The sequence below is a fragment of the Hippopotamus amphibius genome, chromosome 6 (genome assembly GCF_030028045.1).
Source record: "Hippopotamus amphibius kiboko isolate mHipAmp2 chromosome 6, mHipAmp2.hap2, whole genome shotgun sequence".
In the NCBI taxonomy this organism is placed as follows: Eukaryota; Metazoa; Chordata; class Mammalia; order Artiodactyla; family Hippopotamidae; genus Hippopotamus; species Hippopotamus amphibius.
In genome coordinates, this window is record NC_080191.1 from 138696950 (window position 1) to 138717608 (window position 20659).

The 20659-nt window shown below is 35.0% G+C and overlaps 1 protein-coding gene and 1 non-coding gene across 2 annotated transcripts in view; both read right to left on the minus strand.

Annotated features, from left to right (window-relative positions):
• Positions 1-333: 333 nt before the first annotated feature.
• The window catches only part of KPNA4 (karyopherin subunit alpha 4), a 59774-nt gene continuing 39448 nt past the window's right edge, over positions 334-20659 (minus strand). Inside the window, exons 9-17 of the mRNA XM_057739101.1 lie at positions 19435-19604; positions 19285-19329; positions 16515-16646; positions 11831-11959; positions 10358-10462; positions 7122-7193; positions 5806-5968; positions 2445-2539; positions 334-1068 (exon numbers count right to left, since the gene is read on the minus strand). Of these exons, the coding sequence (XP_057595084.1) occupies positions 970-1068; positions 2445-2539; positions 5806-5968; positions 7122-7193; positions 10358-10462; positions 11831-11959; positions 16515-16646; positions 19285-19329; positions 19435-19604 (1010 nt within the window). The 3' untranslated portion in view covers positions 334-969. The remainder of the gene's footprint in view (positions 1069-2444; positions 2540-5805; positions 5969-7121; positions 7194-10357; positions 10463-11830; positions 11960-16514; positions 16647-19284; positions 19330-19434; positions 19605-20659) is intronic.
• LOC130856237 (small Cajal body-specific RNA 7) lies at positions 11288-11615 on the minus strand. The gene has a single exon (XR_009054528.1). It is a non-coding gene; the product is annotated as a small Cajal body-specific RNA 7 (non-coding RNA).

Below are 20659 nucleotides of genomic sequence, written 5' to 3' on the forward strand. Positions count from 1 at the left end.
CATAGCATCAAACATTCATCTGGTGCAAATGCACAGGGAAACCTTCCTGAAAGTTTTCTGACTTGAGAAGCAACTAAAAAGCCATACTAGGTAAAGTAAATAAAAGCTAAAAACAAAACAACAACAAAAAACCCCACAAAAAAAAAAAAAAAAAAAAAAGGAAAACAAACAAAACAAACAAACAAAAAACCCTCTAAAAAAAAAAAAACAAAAAAAAAAGGAGGGGGTGGGAAAAGGGAAGGGAGATAGAAAACACAGGCTGCAGAGTACACCAATGTCTGCTGCTGAACTGGTCTTTGTTTGCATGTCCAGTGTACAGTAACACTTCTGATCTCACTGTGATGATTTACTAGGTTTGTTATCAGCCCCCTGAAGGCAAATCAAGCTTGCATGCGTTCACATACAGCACCACAACCATACTCTCGTACACAGTCACTCCAGGACTAGGAGTCAGCTTCATGAATGAAGAGCCCTAGATTTGAAAGATGAACCTGGCTGTCTATCACTGAGCCAGACATTCATTCAACATTGTCCATTCACACACTGCTTCATAGCAAGGCCTGGGCTCATTTTCCTTTGACTTATATGGGCATCCTATTCTCTTTTATGCTTACAAGGCTTGAAGATGACATTACTGCACTTTCCCTTCAATTGATATAAAGTCAATGTTCCTTCTCAGGCACTGAAGATCTGTGACCTGTAGCCCTTTTTACTTTGAACAACCTAAATAAGCATTCATGTAAAGTTTTCGTTACATTTTGCCACTCATTCTCACTCGCACCCACTCGCCATCTTGACCTCATTTGGGCATTTTCTGTGATTCCAAATGAAATCTTCACATTTTCTTTCCCGATTTAATGCAGCAGCAGATCCCATGAGCCAAGCTTGATGGATCAAACCTTTTTATATATATGTATATATATATATATATCTCAGTGCTGCATTGTACCTAACTTCCACAACATCTTTCTAAAACTGGAACCCTTCTGTTGGTACATTGGCAGATGAATTGAAACCAAATGTTCCACCTTGTATTGCCTCTGGAACAAGGCTAGGATCTTCATCAATCTAAGGGAAAAAAGAAGAAGGAGATGATTAGTTTTAAAGTATTAAAAAAAAGGCAATGTAGTAATATTTCCATTTAAAAAGTATGGGAGATGATGGGTGCCAACACTGTCCTACCACCCCTTTAGCACCTGAAACAGTTTATAAAGGCTTTTTCTTAAGGGATGCCAAAATGAGAGGAAACTTAAGAGAATATGCAAAACAGTATCTTCTGAGATGGTCCTAGGTCTCAAACTCAGAGAGTATACTCTTTGTAATGCTACCACTTTTAGAGAACAAGTGAATTCTTTGGTTAATCTTTTAAATAGCAATTGGAGACAAATGACTTTTGAGCTTAAAGAAGTAAAATAATAGCTGTGCTACAAATGGGTAACTAATATTCTTTCTATATGCTTTATATCTAAAGGTTGAAATACCACATAATTATGCACCTATAGTGTAGTTCCTATAAATAGGCACATCATCTTTATTATTCTTTTCACAATGTAACAGAGTAACCAAGACCTTCATGTTAAAGTATCAGAAATCATAAGGCCTTGCATATACCTAATTATCAATTAGGAGTTCTAAAAATCCAACTTTAGGATGTGATAAAAGCTACCTTTAAAAAAGTATGCTTTTTAACTATTATATTCTAAATAGCACTTAGCTTGATAATCTGTAAGTAAATAGTCTGTAATTCTTTTCTAGTATTGTCCTAAGTAAGTTATATTCAAATCATACATGCTTAACAAAATATTTAATAACATTCCATTTTCTTTTTTGAAAAGTTGAGAGAATCATTCAAGAAATCCAATGGTGGCTGTATCTAATCACTATAATTTTCTAAGAAAGAACTGCTTTAATTTTGGGTTTAACTTTCCCAAAGAGGCAATACTAAAAATAATTCTTTAATTTCAACTACCATATACTGATAATCTGAAGACACTCTTTTGTACTGTACCTTACATTATATAGTAACATATATTTCTTGATAATTTTTTTCATTTTTTCTATTTATCTTCATATTTTTTGTTCACCAGCTAAAAATAACAGTGACAATATATTCAAATACAGACTAATTATTGTCATAATGGATTTATTATAGGAGATTTTAGTTTCACTGTTTTGTTTATGAAGACATCAAGGGAAAATAAAGCCTGATTTATCCACTGCCAAAAAATTCTTATTTTTTGCCATTAGAGCTAATATTACTTTTCAATACCTTGAAGGACTTTAAAGTACTGCAATATTTATATTTCTGAAATAAGTAACATTACCGTCATATACCTATTTCAATTCCATTCCCCCAAAATACATACATATGTCCTAGCTTACATTTCATTCAGAAATATGTTTATACATAAAACTAAGAAAATTATAATAAAATTATTAAATACATCATCTGAAGAGAAGAACTGATCAATGATCTCATAGGCCAATTTGTAGATGTCTTCATTTTCATGATTTTGAAGTTGTTCAATTTTCTCCAGTCCTGTAAGAAATTATATGAAGTGAAATAATGGTAATATTTAAAAAGTAGTGACAAAAAAGTTAAAAATCTTGGGAACACATAATCCAATTTTGGGGAATCTATTCTAAAGGTGAATCTTAAAAATAAAAAGGTTTTATGCACAAAGATATAGCATATTTATCTTAAAAAAGTTATCTGAGTGTCTAACTACATATAAATGTAAGCAATGGGACATCTATCTATTCAGCAGAATACTATATATACATCAGTGTTTATAAGGAGTAATAACATGCAAAATTGCTTTGTTAAAGGTTAAAAGCTAGGAGATCCCTGGTTGCCTAGTGGTTAGGATTCTGGGCTTTCACTGCCATGCGGCCTGGGTTCGATTCCTGGTTGGGGAACTGAGATCCCACAAGCCACAAAGCACAGCAAAAATATCAACAACAACAACAGCAACAAAAAACAACCCAAAGATGCAAGGAAAAAAAAAGTTAAAAGTAAATTATCTCTGCTTTGTAGCATCTGCCAAGTTTTTCCAGTGAGCATTTAAGAAAAAAACTTTAGATACCTGTGATTAATAAATATGAATGTTAAGACAACCATTAAAGTATAATGAAAAATGATCAAGATCAACCACAGTATTTCAGGGGAAAAGGGAATTTTCCCTATAAATATTAATAAATTTATTAACTCATAGGCAGAATATATAAACTTAACATTGATATGCAACTGGATACTATTTTGCTTTATAGGAGTAATAATTTTAAGGCCGCTGAATTAAAGTGAAATTGCCCTTTCATGAATGTTCTTCCTCTATTCCTTAAGTGGAGGAAGTTGTTTTGGGCACATTTCTCACTTTACACACTTTCCTTATGGGGCCCTTCCATGAAAAAGTTTAACTACTACATGCAGGCTGAGGACTTGTAAATCTATGGCTTCATTACTTTTCTGAGCTTCAGATGCTTAAAATCTTTTTTTGTTTAAATAATTTATTTTATTCATTCATTCATTCCTGTGTTGGGTCTTCATTGCTGTGTGTGGACCTTCTGTAGTTGTGGAAAGCCGTGGATACTCTTTTTTTAAAATAAATTTATTTATTGGCTGCATTGGGTCTTCGTTGCTGCATGCAGGCTTTCTCTACTTGAAGAGAGCGGGGGCTACTCTTCGTTGTGGTATGCAGACTTCTCATTGCAGTGGCTTCTCTTGTTGCGGAGCACGGGCTCTAGGCTCAGGCTTTAGTAGTTGTGGCTAGAGGACTCAATAGTTGCGGCTCACGGGCTCTAGAGCATAGGCTCAATAGTTGTGGCGCATGGGCTTAGCTGCTCCGCGGCATGTTGGATCTTCCAGGACCAGGGCTCAAACACACGTTCCCTGCATTGGCGGGTGGATTCTTAACCACTGCACCACCAGGGAAGTCCCCAGGGCTACTCTTTATTGCAGTGCACAGGCTTCTTATTTCAGTGGCTTGTCTTGTTATAGAGCACTGGCTCTAGGCTCGTGGGCTTCAGTAGTTGTGGCACTAGGGCTCAGTAGTTGTGGTGCATGGGCTTAGTGCTCCGTGGCATGTGGGATCTTCCTGGACCAGGGATCGAACCTGTGTCCCCTGCACTGGCAGGCACATTCTTAACCACTGTGCCACCAGGGAAGTTCCAGATGCTTAAAATCTTAAACCTGCTAATTCCACGAGGATATTTCACAAGTACCTAAAACTCAAACTGTCCAAAACACAACTTATTATTTGCCATTCTTCATTTACACTATATTCTTACTGTGTAAATGAAGTATATTACTACTGTATTCTTACTGGTGATAATCAACAACAGGTGGAAATCTGAGAGACTGACTAATAAGTTCCCCTTTCCCTCAATACTCTACAATCAATCAAGTCTCAAAAACCTCAAAGTCTATCCATTTCTTGAATCTTGTCATCTCCCTTTGTCTCTATTATCACTGCTTTCATTTACTGTGGCCTCACCACTACATACCTTCCTAGGTGGTTTCCTGCCTGTCTCTCTAATGGTTCTGTTCCCCCCATATCCATGCTCCCATTTAAACAATTCCTTAGGTAAAATCTTTCAACGGTTTGTCATACCCTATGGCAGAATCCTTTGGGAAGTTTATAAGATTCCTAGGCCTCACCTCCAGTGAAGCAGGCACTGCTCAAGATCTATATTTTTATTTTAATATATAAAAATAAATTTTTAATAATTAAATGTTTATATGGTAAAAGAAAAAGTATACAAGTAGGAAACATTTTTAACCATGCCTGTTTTTAATTTTTCTGGTACTTACTTCCCTAACAGTAGTCCCCATTTCCTGTTCCCAACTTGGCAGTTATTGCATTTTTTGTTGTTGTTGTCACTTCAGTAACTTTAAAAATACTTACTTTTTATTAAATTATTTTCAAGCCTCTGAACTCTACTAAGTAAGCTGAAGATACTGGTTTTCCTACTCTTAGTTACCTCTCCTTTCATTTACTTCTCAACTTCTATCAGAAAGATCTTTACTTTTATGCTTATCCAGGTTGGTAACATTTACATTTTGTTCTATAACAACATCTGAGACTTCCATGTTCTGTCTACACATTAATCCTAAGGGTTGAAAGCTAAGACATGTTTACCTTCCTGGTGGCTCTGGTACCCTGCCAGATTTGGGAACCACTGCCCTAAAGTATCCACTGTGCTACAAAGCTTCTAAGACTGCAGGTGCCTGGTCAATGGCTAAGTCTGCAGCCTCACCTTTTGGCAGTTTCTACCCCATACTTTGTGATACAGCAACACTGAACTACTTATAATTTGCTGAATGCTATTTCTCACCTCAGACTTTGCTCATGGTGTTATCTCTGCCTGGAACCCCTTTCATCCCTTTTTACTTTATTAATCCTTATTCAGCTCTCAAAATCCATCTCAGGTGTCACTTCCTGCTTCTTCTAGGATGGATTAGGTGTTTCATTTGGTTGTACATTTCTATTAGGCTAATTAGCACATTAAATCAATTCCTACTTATCTCCACGACTACACTACATGCCTTGAGGGCAAGGACTATGTCTGGTTTATCACTGTCTTCCCAGTACCTTAGCACAGTGCCTGTTCAATGATATGGCAGCAATTTAGTTACCTAAGCATATGCAAGAAGCTGAGCAGAACTGTACATATATAGTATTTACTTATTCTGTTACTTGATTATCTAAGAAAGATACAGAAGTGCTGTATTAGTCAGAAAATAAAAGTAGTTACAAAAAGAACATTAAAATGTAGAATAATATCAATAGCTTATAATAAATTTACCTCCACATTCTTCTATAAGATTGGCTATGGTTTCTGCCTCATCTTCAGCCATTTTTAATATATTACTTAGTCCATCAAGTACTACTTGCACAACTTGTGCATCTTTTACAGTCAGCAAGTTGCAAAAAGGTGGGATAACATTTTGTTGGATTAGGTAGGCCACCTGAAGAATAAAAACAACACCATATAATAAATGTTGAATGAACTTTATTTGTGCACCCTATTATTAGCTCACTGGAATAATTTTGACTTTAAAATCTTGAATATGGAAATATGACCTCACCTTTCACATGTTAAGTTAGACTACAGTGATCTAATCTTCTTTTCTTTTTAATGTAGTATGTTTATTTTTCATGAACTTAGAAAAAAAAAACTAAAGTGAAAATGAAGGAATCACTCAACTTCATATGACACATTTCTTTGCCATAAGAAGTACTTCCTTCAGAGATCCTTTCTCTTTTAACATTAAGAAATTATGAAATCAGTTAGGAGGCTGGATGATTACTTTTTTTAAAAACTACAATTGTTCAATGTGAGAGCACCCTCCAACTCTTTGCTATAACACTTAGCACTCTCATATACCTGGCCACCTCTCAATTCGCTATTTTACTGGTTCCATAAAGTTTGCAAAATATTTTCCATCATTTTTATATTTCTTTAGTTATTTCCATGTATTGTATTTATATTCTGCCCTGTATTTATATTTAAGTGGATTCACTGGTCACCACCAGTCTACAGCTTATTTGTGACAATTATCAGCTTCAAATTCACCCTTTTTTTTTACTTGTCTGTGAAACATATCTGGGACCTTTAAAATTCATTTTATTTTGCCAGTTGGCACAATGTTAAGCTTTGTCACCTGCACAACCCTGAGAGTCAGTGTCTCTTTAAATTTTATGCCTAGGCACCTCACACTGCTCACCTTAGTTCCTAGTCCTAGCTTTCTGGTTTAGTTCCTTGTATGGTTTGCTGCCAGATAATTTTTGTTGTTGTTCATTTGTTAGGAGAATCCGTAAGGCAGTTTCATTCTACCCTATTAACTTAAAAAGTCTTGTTTTCTTAATACTGTTAAAAAACAAAAAAACAACCCTGATGATAAATGCTTCACCTTACCATGGAAGCTGGCCAAGAAGCTGCGAAGAGAACACTTCACAGCTATGAAATATAACTAAAGGAAGTCAAGGTGACACCTTTATATATCACAGAATGCCTGTTATCTTGCTATTATCTTAAATTATGATTTGCTGAAATCTAAATCTTAGAATTATTGGTAGTTATTTTATCAGTTTTGAGAAACAAATAAGAGCTGAACTTACTTGATCTTTCCTTCCACTAATTGTTAAGTTACTTATGGCCCATGCAGCTTCTTTCTGAGTGCCAAAATCTCCCTGTAAAAGCAAAGTAAAGGATAAAAATTGCAATATAGGGTAAACTGGTGAAGGTGTTTTCTGAAATGATTTTTCAACTGCTTATTCCCCCAGATTTTCTTCTAGCCTTTCTATATACATATTATAAAGATAAGGCTTTGAATCCAATTTACACTAAACATATGGAGATTCCTTTCTGTGAACCTTCCCAGCAACAAACTGACTTGATACTGCTGTTCAATAATATCAGACTAAATGAAGTCAATTATAAAATAAAATCAGTCAAAAAAAAGGGAAATGTACAATTTTAATCAAAGAAATGTCAAGGTAAAATAAAGTATCCTTTTAAACATATAGTTTTAAAAATGAAAATATCCACCATTAATGAGACTGTGATAAAGAGATTACCCTTATATACTGTCTTTCAAATACAAATTGAAAAAATAAATTTAAAAATCATTTAAAGTCATATATATGATTTAGTAACCTCACCTTTGAGAATTTACCAAGAAAATAATTCAAAACAAAGTATATTGTGTGTCCTTCCATATAATGTCTTAGCAGCACATAATAGTCAAAAAGTAAAAGCAACTTAAACAAGAAAGGAATAACTGACGAATCATAGCAAATCTAAAGAATGAAATAACAACCAGCTATTAAATATTAAGATGGCAAGCAACCTGGAAAAATGCTTAGGATGTATTAAAAAAAAATGTAAATAACAAGAACAAAAATTAAAATTGCAGTAGATTAACATAACATTGTAAATTAACTATACTTCAAAAGAAGAAGAAAAAAAAACTGCAGCAGGATATCTACTCTTATTTATCAGGTTGAGAAAACCCAAATATCTGTTAGTGAGACTGGTAGGAGTGTAAAATGGTACAACCTTTCTAGAGGTGGATGGGCATTATATACCAAATTTACATATGTGTCTATTTGTAGATCCAGTAATCCTAAATATAGCCTGGCAAAAACATGGAAAAAACTTTACATAGGTATTTGCTTAAAGAAGAAACAATAGACAAACCAAAAACTAATAAAAATGATTATCTGTAAAGGAAGAGAAAGAATAGGGCAGAATGGACAGAAACAGAAGTGTGTGTGTGTGTGTGTGTGTGTTCCTTGAAAACAAGGTAAATATTTTTTACTTGGAAACCATAAATGCTTCACAAAATGAAAAACAAAATAAAAAACAAGAGAATTCCCTGGCTGTCCAGTGGTTAGGACTGTGCTCTCTCACTGCTGAGGGCCTAGGTTCAATCCCTGGTGGGGGAATTGAGAACCCACAAGCCATTTGGCACAGCCAAAAAAAAAAAAAATAATAATAATAAAGTAATTACCCCAAATAAAAAACAAACAGAAACAAATAACCTAACTGTAATCAAGTTGGTAGCTTAACCACACACACAGGAATTATTTCAAGTGACATTATTTTTAAGTACATCATTCACGGAAGATATCCTAAAGACAAAGAATCCTCAAGGAAATTGCAAAAGTGGAATAGTCATGTTGTTAATGTCAACATAGTCTTGTTTATTTTGATAGATTTTATATTTTATATCTCAGTATATAAGTCAAATAATTATGTTCATGTTTTTAGGAAGATTTCCAGCATAAAGAGATAAAAATACAAAATCAAAGAAGTGAAAATAAAAACACTGCCATCTTAAATACCCAGTAGTATCTGATAGCTTCCTTTCATTATGTTTTTTATGCATTCTCATGTTCATAAACTTACAACATGTATATTTTTCACTTTCTTTAAAAAAAAATTATCACCTACTTTGTTCATTCAAGCCTAGATACCAGGACAACCTTGTAGCAATGATCATCCTTAGTACCTGAACTATGATCTTTAAATACTGTTTGCTACAAAAAGGAACCAGGACACCCTGGAAAATAGTCAATTCCAGGTCTAGGTCAGAAAATATACAAGATAAGCCTGGGAATCATGTCATATCCAAAAGGTGGGAAGCTCTCAAAAATTAATGGGGTGGTGTCAAAAAGAAACAGGCACCAAATTTAATAGGTTCCCATTGGTCAGGGACAACCTGAATGTCAGAAAGAACTACAAAGGACTAACACTTATAAAAATATACATATACGTAAATTCATAATTTCCTAGTGACACCAAAAACTTTACACTAGTCTCCTTTTGAGGTTGTTAGCGAACCATGTCATTCAAAACACTGAGTGTTAATGAGCGACAGTCAGACATTTGTCTTGCCTTTGCTATATGAAATATATCTCAGAGTAAACCCACAGCCAATAAGGAAAAGCTCTTTATTCCTCTTTATTGAAGAATCATGGCTAATACATACCGAATGACCGAATTACAAAGTCATCATTTTGCAGTTCCTAGTAAAATAAGGGATCTAGGTAATGATCATCATGACCGCCTAAAAACCATTATGTGAAAGAATGATGAATAACTTTACACTAACTGACTGGAACAGGCTGATAACAGCTGAGCTCACTTATCAATCTAAATATCACTATATGTAGGACAAACAATGTGTCTCCTCATGTGAATCATTAGTGCATTAAATATTTTTGCCTAAAAACTGAATCCGATCTACCAGTTTATACGAAATTAGCCTCTACTACCAGTTTGTAGGAAACATGGAGGAAAAGAAAAGATAGAGATATCTTCTCTTTAATTAACAGATCAGTGTTCAGAAAAAAACCCTCATGCTGCGATTGTGACACTTTAAACTCTTTCCCAAACGTTAACATAAGCATGCAATGATATGGCTATGATTAAACAGCACACTTACTTGCTGTTTGATCTTGGGCAATTTATTTGTCTACACCACAGTTTCTTCATCTGTCAAATGGGAATAATTCTTAACTACACAGTTACAGTATTAAATAAGGTAATATATGTAAAGTGCTTGGAATAATATGTAAGCATTTATAATCAGTAGTAATAATATGAATTTTTAACAAATTCCAGGACAAGGGTAATTTCGATAAAAGAATGATATAGAAAAAGGGCCAGGGGTTTCTAAAAAGAAATGTTTCCTGTATAGAAAAACTGCTTGAAAGTTTTAATATCAATACTATTTTACTGTACTACTCATGCCACTGTACAGGTTCTAATTAAATAAACAGAAAAGTATACATTCACATAATTAAGTTTTTTTCCTCTTAGGCAGATACATACAAGATAACTTTCTTACCTTATCCAAAAGGTGTATTATCATTGGTACAAGATTGGCATCAATTACTGCCTGAACTTGCTGCTGATTTCCTGCGGTGATGTTAGAGAGGAACCACACTGCTTCCTGTAGAACAAGACCCTTTCAGTATTTCTCATTAAAAAATAAAATCTGCAGCAGAACTAGGGAAAAGCACATTCACTACAATGTCCAAATGATTTTATTATGGAATGAGTTCCATAATAAAAATTTTAGAAATCTGAGCCCCTATATCCTTTCCATATTTTTCTTTGGACAAATTGCTAATGACTCTAGTCTAAGTCATAATGAACTAACCCTTCTAAAAATTCTTAAAAGCAATGTTCCCAAACACTAAGATCCAAAAGAAGCTTGGCTGAACAAATACTAAGGAACTGATGAGCTGTAATACAAATATAAATCCTAAAACAACTGTAAAGGAGATTCAGCATCCTCCTCACATAATGTGCTTTATTTATTCTCTCTTCTATTCTGATCAAGAGCCCTAGCCAAAGTAGATAAATTTCTCAATTATTCATGATAATGGAGACACACAAAAATGAAACAGTGCACTGTTTTAGTATACTGATTTTTAATAGTCATTCACTGCACCATGTCCTTCAAGAGTTAAAGCAGAACCAGATGTTTGAGTGCTTTATTGGTCTACCTTAATGTTTTTATGCTACCCTTTACACCACAATGGTGCTACTTCTACCAAGATGATTACAAGTCATTTTTTTTCATAGATAATAAATGCATACTGAATACAGAGTGAAATCAGACAAAACACCTGCCTAATGTCCTATGTAGGATATTGCTGTAATTTACCAAACTTAATAAACTTATTAAACATATGAATTTACTAAAGGGAAATATTTTCTCTATTTTAAAAAAGTAGTAAATAAGTTTTACTCCTAGTGTGCAGTAGGCTCTTTGGATCAGATCACAGGATCATATTTAATGAACCTGTTAGAGATTTTAGGGTGCTAGGCTACTTAGGTGAGCTGTTCTTGGGTTATAATCATCGGCAGTGTTGTAATCAACAACCCATGTATTTCTACAACAGCCTCAGATGCACTCCAATATCAGCATCACAAGTCAGTGCCCCCTTTTCATAGCCTCCACACGCACACACACACACGCACACACATGCTCTATCAAATAGCTAAAAAATATTAAACTTAGATTACTTAACTTACATATTACAATTTTCCAATCACACAACGTTCAACACCCAATTATCTCTATTTCATCATTTCCAAGAGAGCCAAATTTGCACTGTTCACAACTGTTTTGTTTTACATATGGAAAATCATGTACCAGTCCATGTCATAAAGAGTAAAATATTTATTCTCTTAATGTCTAAATGACAGTTTATATTAATAATCAATATTAAAGACACTTGAGCCCCTAATTTTGCAAATGAAAATAGCTACTTTATATGCTATTTATTAAACTGTATATTAAAGTACATACCTTATTAATTTTCTCTTTGGGATGTGTCAGGAGTGCGGGGAAGTGAGAGAGAGCATCACAGTTTAAAACTACTTGTGTTTGCTCATCAGTTCCAGTAACAATGTTGCCCACAGCTCGAAGTGCTGCTGTCTGAAACATAAAAAACTTAGTGAGGTGTTGTTCTATATGAATCACTCCTCATTACCACAAAAGTATGTTACGCAGGTTATGAAAGATATCTTCATTTATTCATGCCAACCTATCCTCTGGAGCAAGTTGTGTCAGACAGTGATTTAAGAACAGAGGAGTGAATAGGACAGACACAAACCTAGCTCCCTATGGAGCTTCCATCATTTTAAGAGGAAAAAGCCATTAAATAAGGATGAAGGATAATTTCAGATAGTAATTATGGCCATAAAGAAAATAAGATAATACAAAAGTTTTTGTGTGAACATGTTTTCAGTTCTCTTGGATATATACACCTGTGAAAGTGGAATTGCTGGGTCATATGATAACTCTATAACTTTTTCAGGTACTGTCAACCTATTCCAAAGAGGCTGTACCATTTTACATTTCTACTAGCAACGTACGAGGATTATACTTTCTCTACATCCTTGCCAACACCTGTTACTGTCTTTTTGATTATACCATCCTGATGGGTATAAAGTGGTACTTCACTGTGGCTTTGATTTACGTTGCCTTAATGACTAATGATGTTGAACATCTTACATGCTTACTGACCATCTTTGGAGAACGTATGTCTTCTTTGGAGAACATTATTTAAACTGTTTTAAACCATTTAAAATTGGGTTGTGAGGATTTCCCTGGTAGCATAGTGGTTAAGATTAAGACCCCACACTATCAATGCAGGGGGCGCAGGTTCAATCACTGGTCAGGGAACTAGATTTCACATGCATGTTGCAACTAAGAGTTTGCATGCCACAACTAAGGAGCCCATGTGCTGCAACTAAGGAGCCAGCGAGCTGCAACTAAGGAGCCCTTGAGCTGCAACTAAGAAGCCCACGTGCTGCAACTAAGGAGGCACTTGCTGCAACTAAGACTCAGTGTGACCAAATAAACAAATAAATAAATATTAAAACTGGGTTGTCAATTTTTGAGTTTTAAGAGTTCTTTAAGTATTTTGGACACAAATACCTTTTCATATATATGATTTGCAAACATTCTCTTCCATTCTATAGGTTGTCTTCTCACTTTCTTGATGGTTTCCTTAGAAGTTTTTAGTTTTGCAAGTCCAATTATCTATTTTTTCCTTGGTTACTTGTGGTGTCATATCTAAGAAACTACTGCCTAATCCGAGGTTATAAAGATTTATGCCTGTGTTTTCTTCTAAGAGGTTTATACTTCTGGATGTTACATTTAGCTGTTTGATTCACTTTGAGTTAATTTTTTAAAAATTTGGTGTGAAGCAGAGATCCAACTGCATTCTTTTACGTATGGATATGCGGTAGCCTCAGCCTCATTTGTTGAAAAGACTATCCTTTGCTATTGAATTTTCTTGGCACCCTTGTTGAAAATCATTTGATATAAATGTATTAGTTTATTTCTGGACTCTTGATTCTATTTTATTGATGTATATGTCTATCCTTATACTAGAATCACATAGTTTTGTTTTCTCTAGCTTTGCAGTCAAGTTTTGAAGTGAGAAGTCTCCAAACTTGGTTCTTTTTCAAGATTGTTTTGGCTATTTCTGGGTCCACTGTATTTCCATATGGATTTTTAACAGGAATTACATCTGTAGATAAATTTGGGGAGCATTGCCATCCTAGTAATACTGAATCTTCCAATCCACGAATATGGATGTCTTTTCAATTATTTAGCTCTTCTTTAATTTCTTTCAAAAATGTTTCATAGGACTTCCCTGGTGGCACAGTGGTTAAGAATCCACCTGCCAATGCAGGGGACATGGGTTCGAGCCCTGGGCTGGGAAGATGCCCCATGCTGCAGAGCAACTAAGCCCATGTGCCACAACTACTGAGCCTGTGCTCTAGAGCCTGCAAGCCACAACTACTGAAGCTGGTGCACCCAGAGCCCAAGCTCTGCAACAAGAGAAGCCACTGCAACAAGAAGCCCGTGCACCACAATGAAGAGTAGCCCCTGCTCACCATAGCTAGAGAAAGCCCGCGTGCAGCAACGAAGACCCAATGTAGCCAATAAATAAATAAATATTTTCTAAAAAATGTTTTGTTGTGACCCAGCTTCTTTAACAAATTTAATAGGAGAAAGAAAAAAAGGAGAAGAAAGTTGTACAGTAACAGAACCATAAAGACACAGTTACCAAATGCAATGTGTTGACCCTGTTTGAATACTGATTTGGTCAAATTGTGGGGAAAAAAAGGTAAGTAAAATTCGGATACTTTAACATCAAGGTTTTCTAAAGTGCTCTAATGCAGTGGTCCCCAACCTTTTTGGCACCAGGGACCAGTTCCATGGAAGACAATTTTTCCTCAGGGGTGGGGGTAGGGGGGTATGGTTCAGGTGGTAATGCGAGCAATGGGGAGCAGAAGTGCTTCGCTCCGTTTCCCGCCACTCACCTCCTGCTGTGCAGCCCAGTTCCTAATGGTATTGTGGATACGTTAAAAAAAATAGGCTCACTTTTTAGAGATGCTAGCTGGATGAAATTAAATGATATCTGGGATTTATGTCAAAATAATCTGGAGGGGAAGCAGAGATATAGAGGAAATCTACATGGTTCATTACATATTCTATGTTCCTAAATTATGGCATGAAAGTTGAAAAATTTTTTAAAATTTTGTATTAATTACCAGGTAAAGTACAGAACACTGACCTTCCTTGAGAGCTGGCTAAAGTAAAAGTCCAAGCCCTATTTTCTCAATAAAGTCCAGAATTAAAACTGAAGATGGCGACTTCCTAGGTGGTGCAGTGTAAAATCCACCTGCCAATGCAGGGGACACGGGTTCAATCCCTGCTCCAGGAAGATCCCACATGCCATGGAACAACTAAACCAGTGTGCCACAACTACTGAAGCCTGTGCACCTAGAGCCCGTGCTCTACAACAAGAGAAGCCATCAAAATGAGGAGCCCGTGCACCATGATGAAGAGTAGCTCCCTCTCACCGCAACTAGAGAAAGCCCATGTGCAGCAACAAGACCCAACGCAGCCAATAAATAAATTAATTAAAAACAAAAAAACCTATACCAAGACATAAGTACCACACTTAAGAAATACAAACTTCATGATAAGAATCTAGTAGGAATACTCAAAATAAACCATAAATACCTTTAAATAACAAATTATTCTATCAATCCTTTCTGATATTAATCAATTCTTTCTGAATTTAGCTAAGTGTTTGCTCTTTGCTTTAAAGTGCTTTAAATCTTACAGCAGTGGGTCTCCATTTTGACCGTACATGAATATAACCTGAAGAGCTTTTTAAAGCCCGGGTTTCTAAGAAATATCCCAGATTTACTGAAACAGAATTTCTAGGCGTTGAGCAAGGAAAATAAACTAAATTTTTTTCTTTAATCTTCACACAGCTGATTTTATTGTCCAGCCATTGTTGAGAAATAGTGAATCAGGTTAACCATTTTCCTTATGCTATTACTGTACCTCACAGGCTCTTAGTCATTCTAAGATGAAAGCACGCTATTTACCTCAGAAGGAAAGGGAGCGCTTGCTGCTTGCTGCATCTCCCTTTACCTCTGTTGTTTGACAGTTACTGCTTATAATATTTGTGTGAACTTCTCACCTTCTCTTTTCTGGTTCTTTCTAGATGCATGTTCTTTGGGATAAATATTTATATGGAAGGATTTTAAAATAATAAAACAAAACACAATTAAAGAAAAAGATTTTAAATAACTGAAAGAAGACAATTTAGGAAGCCCCTAAGCAGCACATTTCAGTACAAGGCCTTCATCACAGTGCTAGTGAAGCTAAGCATTAACTAAACTTGCCAGGTGCAGGGAAGGAGAGTAAAAAAGGACAGCTGGGGGTGGGGTGGGGTGGGGAGGGAGCACGGGGGGAGTAGGAGAGTGGAAGAAGAAAAATAAAATCATCAATAACTTGTTTCAGATGCCACCCAAGTTGCTACATGAATTGCCCGGTTCTACATTAGAAATCAGTAATTTACAAGGAAGTCAGCCTGTTTTTTTTGGGGGGAGATGGGGGAAGGGTTCCTGTAGTAATCTTACCTCATTTTCTCTGTCTTTTTCTTTTTTTAATAAATTTATTTATTTACTTATTTATTTATTGGCTGCATTGGGTCTTCATTGCTGCACGTGGGCTTTCTGCAGTTGCAGAGTGAGGTCTACTCTTTGTTGCGGTGCTCGGGCTTCTCATTGTGGTGGCTTCTCTTGTTGCGAAGCACAGGCTCTAAGCGCGCAGGCTTCAGTAGCTGTGGCACATGGGCTCAATAGTTTTGGCTCGCGGGCTCTAGAACACAGGCTCAGTAGTTGTGGCATATGGGCTTAGTTGCTCTGTGGCATGTGGGATCTTTCCAGACCAGGCTTGAACCCATGTCCCCTGCATTGGCAGGTGGATTCTTAACCACAGCGCCACCAGGGAAGCCCTCTCTGTCTTTAAAATGGGGGATATAATAACTCACTCTTTTCATCGCAGATACATTGTTATTAGGCTAAAAAAAAACCTTTAAATTATTCAAATTATCCACGTTCAAATGTCACGCTTAAAGCAAATAGTGGCATGTTTTTATCAATAAAAAACTCACCTGAACTTTAACTTCCTGGTGGCTGAGCAGAGGAACCAAATGAGGGACTATTCCAGAGTCTATTACCATCTGTATCTGTTCGTTGCCAGCATCAGTAAGGTAAGAGAGGGCCCAGACTGTATCTACCAATATCTGACGAATAAAAAAAATTCAAATAGCCTTTGAATATTTTCTTATTTCTCCTTCCTGAATGTTCAGATTGAGGGATAATAGGTCCAAAAACATTGTGATAAACACATATAGTTGGATAGAGTATATGTATCCAACATATACAGTGGTACAAAACATCTGGGCTAGGTGAATATATTCAACATGTTCTCACATCAGTACCAGGTTGGTAGGTCTAAAGCCAATACTCCAGTATTAGGATTATAGTACTTTCATATTTTCCAACCAGTTTGCTCTGCCTTATAAAATTAGAGGCAACTTCCCAAATGGCAGAAGTCTCCCACAGCTGCAGATCAAGACATTAAAAGCAACCATAGGTCAACTTGTGAGATTCATAATAAAAAAACATGTTCTAGTTAAAACAAACAAACAAAAACCAACCAACACTATAATTTACATCAGGTGCCAAAACTACTTAAAAAAAAAAAGGGCCTTTGTAATTAATTTATAGGGATTATATTTCAAAGTACAACAGACCATTGTGTTTCACCTTTCTATGTGAAGTCCTAATTAGAAGTTATAGCCAAAACGAAGTATGACAAACAACTGTTAGACTGCTAAATAATGCAATTATTAACAAAGACACAGTAGTAAATAATTGTGCCTGAAGCTTTACTTCCAAAGCCTTTCTAGAATATGGACTCTGTTTGTCAAAAGACAAACCAGAAAATTCTGAAAACTTTAAATTCTAAATCAATAATATGTTTAAAACATCCAAGAAGCTCCTAAAAGAAAACAGCATTTTGACATTTTTCCTTTCAGAAATGCAAGAAAGCACTATGGATGTTTTTAATGTAAAAAGAAGACACCAAATGAAAAACTTCACACACATAAAGTGGTATCAAAATATGTGAGAAAACTAAATTTCAACTTACTCAAGTCGCTTTTTTTTTTCTGGCATACCAACATATGCCAAAATTTGTTGACAGAGGCAAAAAAATTTCAAGTTACTTGTGCATGATTGTATGTAAAATCCAGGTATATATATTTTAAAAGGCCCAATACTAAACATGTCATTAATATGCTCACATCAAAACCACAATTTAAATTAGACTTGATCTTATGTGCACTTTATGTGTCAACAAAGTTAAGTCTATGATAAATTCACTAATTATAACTATAGTGTAATTTCCATGTTTCACTTATGGTTTGTGGAAGCAGTTTTGTTATTTTATTTTTTACTTCTTTGATGGCCTGATGTAAGAATTTGCTCCTAAGTGTCAACCTAAGAAGATTTCATTTTTAGTAAACATTACTATGTAGTAAACAACACTGCTAATGCTACTAAAAAGAACAACGCAAACTGGCTTCAGAACTTCAAGGTATATCAAGAGCAAGAAAAATGGAGTTACAATCTCAAATGGATTGGGGTAAATAAGTGGAAAGAACACAATATCTCTGAATAAGGTCAACCAAGATGTCTAGTTTTCCAGTAGAGTTATAAACTTTGAGATTAATCTTTCTTGGAAATCTTTTAATAAAAGTAAAATACGGAAAACTGTAATTTAATCAAAGAATCTGGCTATAAGAAGTCAAAATCAAAATTTGCTCATGTGTTTGTTTCTTTTTTAAAGATCCCAGACTATCTGGAGCTAGAAAAAATATCTTCAGAGCAAAGATCATGTTCATCTAATGAATATCAAGCACATTATGTTACTGTTTGATGTATTATAATTCTAACTTTAATTTGTTTCATATCTTTAGAGAGATCCTGGCAAAAAGTTATTAGTACCCTAAAAAGTGTGAAGGAATGAAGCAGCTTGTCAGATGTTGATCATACCAAACTATGTTTTTAAAGAACTACACAAGGTTCTGACTGTTGCTATGCATTTTATCCATGTGATTTTCTTTTATCCATTATATTCCTAGCTCTTCTAACACAATGAAGGCTAGGCTGACTTTATAAGCAGTTACGGCAGTTTCCCACTCATTCATACTTCCTGAGTTGCTTTTTTCTTTGCTGCGTGAGAATGAGTACTATATATTTATTATGTTTAAAATCTAGTCTGCACTGATTTTTTTTCTTGTTGTTTGGATACTCAAGAATTATCTCTACACCAAGTGAAGCCATTACCAAAGGCACTGTAAATGAATTAATAGAGTAAAAATGAAAAGAGCAACTGATGTTCATGGTTTGGTGTAAGAATGGTATATGAATGCAAACACATGCATGAAGGCACAAATATTTCTTTATACCTTTTGAAAAATAATGCCACTAGGTATATGTGTTCATGCAACAGCCAGCTGTCAAAATGAGCTTTCATAAAAAGCTCATGAACAATCAAAGATATAATCTTAGTGAGAGAGATTACTAACTGGTAACTTTAAGAACTTTCAATGTCAGTTTTTACAACATTAATATATAATATATGCACATACATTACTGCCCAGATCAAAATAACAGGCTTGATTTCATCACTGAAATTACATATTGTGATATGAGTAAATACAGAATAAATATAAAATACCAAATTATGTATTACAGCTCTTGAAATAAAAAATTTGAATACACTGACATAATGTCATTTTCTCCTCTATGTCATAGGGACAAGCCCTAAACATATATAGATATAAAAATATATAATGGGAAGCATTTACTCACATTTACGTCTGTGTGATGAATTAAAACACAAAGAGCTGGAAGAATCTGAAGAGAGAAATATACAGATTTTAAAATATACATAGATAAAAACATACCCATAATGATATCTACTCTAGTTTAAAAGAAAAAAGAAACAAAAATCTTTGTTACCTCCTGAATGGTTTCCATTGGGGGCGGAGGGTCTTTGTGGCGACATAAGTTGACCATAACCCAAGTAACATTTCTTAAGAATGTTATAGGAATAGATGGACTTATGAAGGAAAGTAAAGGTTTCACAACTCCAAGACTTATGACATAATCTCTACACTGTGGCCCATCACCTGTAGGAAGGATTTATTGATTCAATAAATAAGCAACTCAGAAAATGTAAAGCACTGGGTTCAATATGCTACTTCCTGTATTTGAACCAAAAACACTATTTTGTTTTATGTAAAAGTTTTAGACAATAATAACCTAGTTCACATTTTAGGTCTTTGAGCCAAGAGAAGCAACAAAAGGTACTAAGATTTTTTTTGCACATCATTCATGTATTCAGGTTTATATGCTATTCACCTATAAAATGTTTTTATGTCATTTAAATGCTAGAAGCCTCAGTAAGGCTTTAAAGTACTTTGTGAACACAGAATCGTTGTTTTCTCTCTTCTCTTTCAATGGTACTCTAAATTTAAGAAACTTCCCTGTTATAAAAAGAGATACATCGAAATACCACTACAGAGAAAATATTTGTAGAATTTATACTGATGACCCAATATCAAAGCACAGAGAGTATTAACTATAAATTATTCTATACACTTAGAAACTATGTCACAAAAAGAGAGGGGAGAGGGAACCAATACCCCTAGATCAGTGGTTCCCATAGTGATTTGGGGGCCCTATCCCAGACCTATTGAAACAGAAATTCTGTGGGCCCAGGAGTCTGTGTTTTTAACAAGCCCTGAATGTAATTTTGATAACAGGCTAAAGTTTGAGAATCACTGCCCTAGAGAAAAGTGCCAAATTTAATTTCTTCTATCTAGAATATAACTGTAATTTGTAGTAAGAAAGCCATATTGAAGTATTACATTCTGTAAGTGAAAACACTTTTCCCCGCACTACAGTATCTGAAGATAAAATGCTTGTTCTTTTTGCATCCATGTATTCGAATTAATTCTATAATTCCACTGGAATTAAAAGCCAAAGACTGAGATGTTGTGTTAATAGTTCTAAATCTAAAATTTGGTATAAAAGTGAGGGACTCTGGATATACAAACGATCGCATTCCTAATAGTAATGTACTGCACGCCAAGAACAGTTTATAGAGAAATTCTCTCACTTGAAAACTCACAATTGTGGGGCACTAACCATACCTTGCCTTCCATCTCAGCCTCCAAAAGGG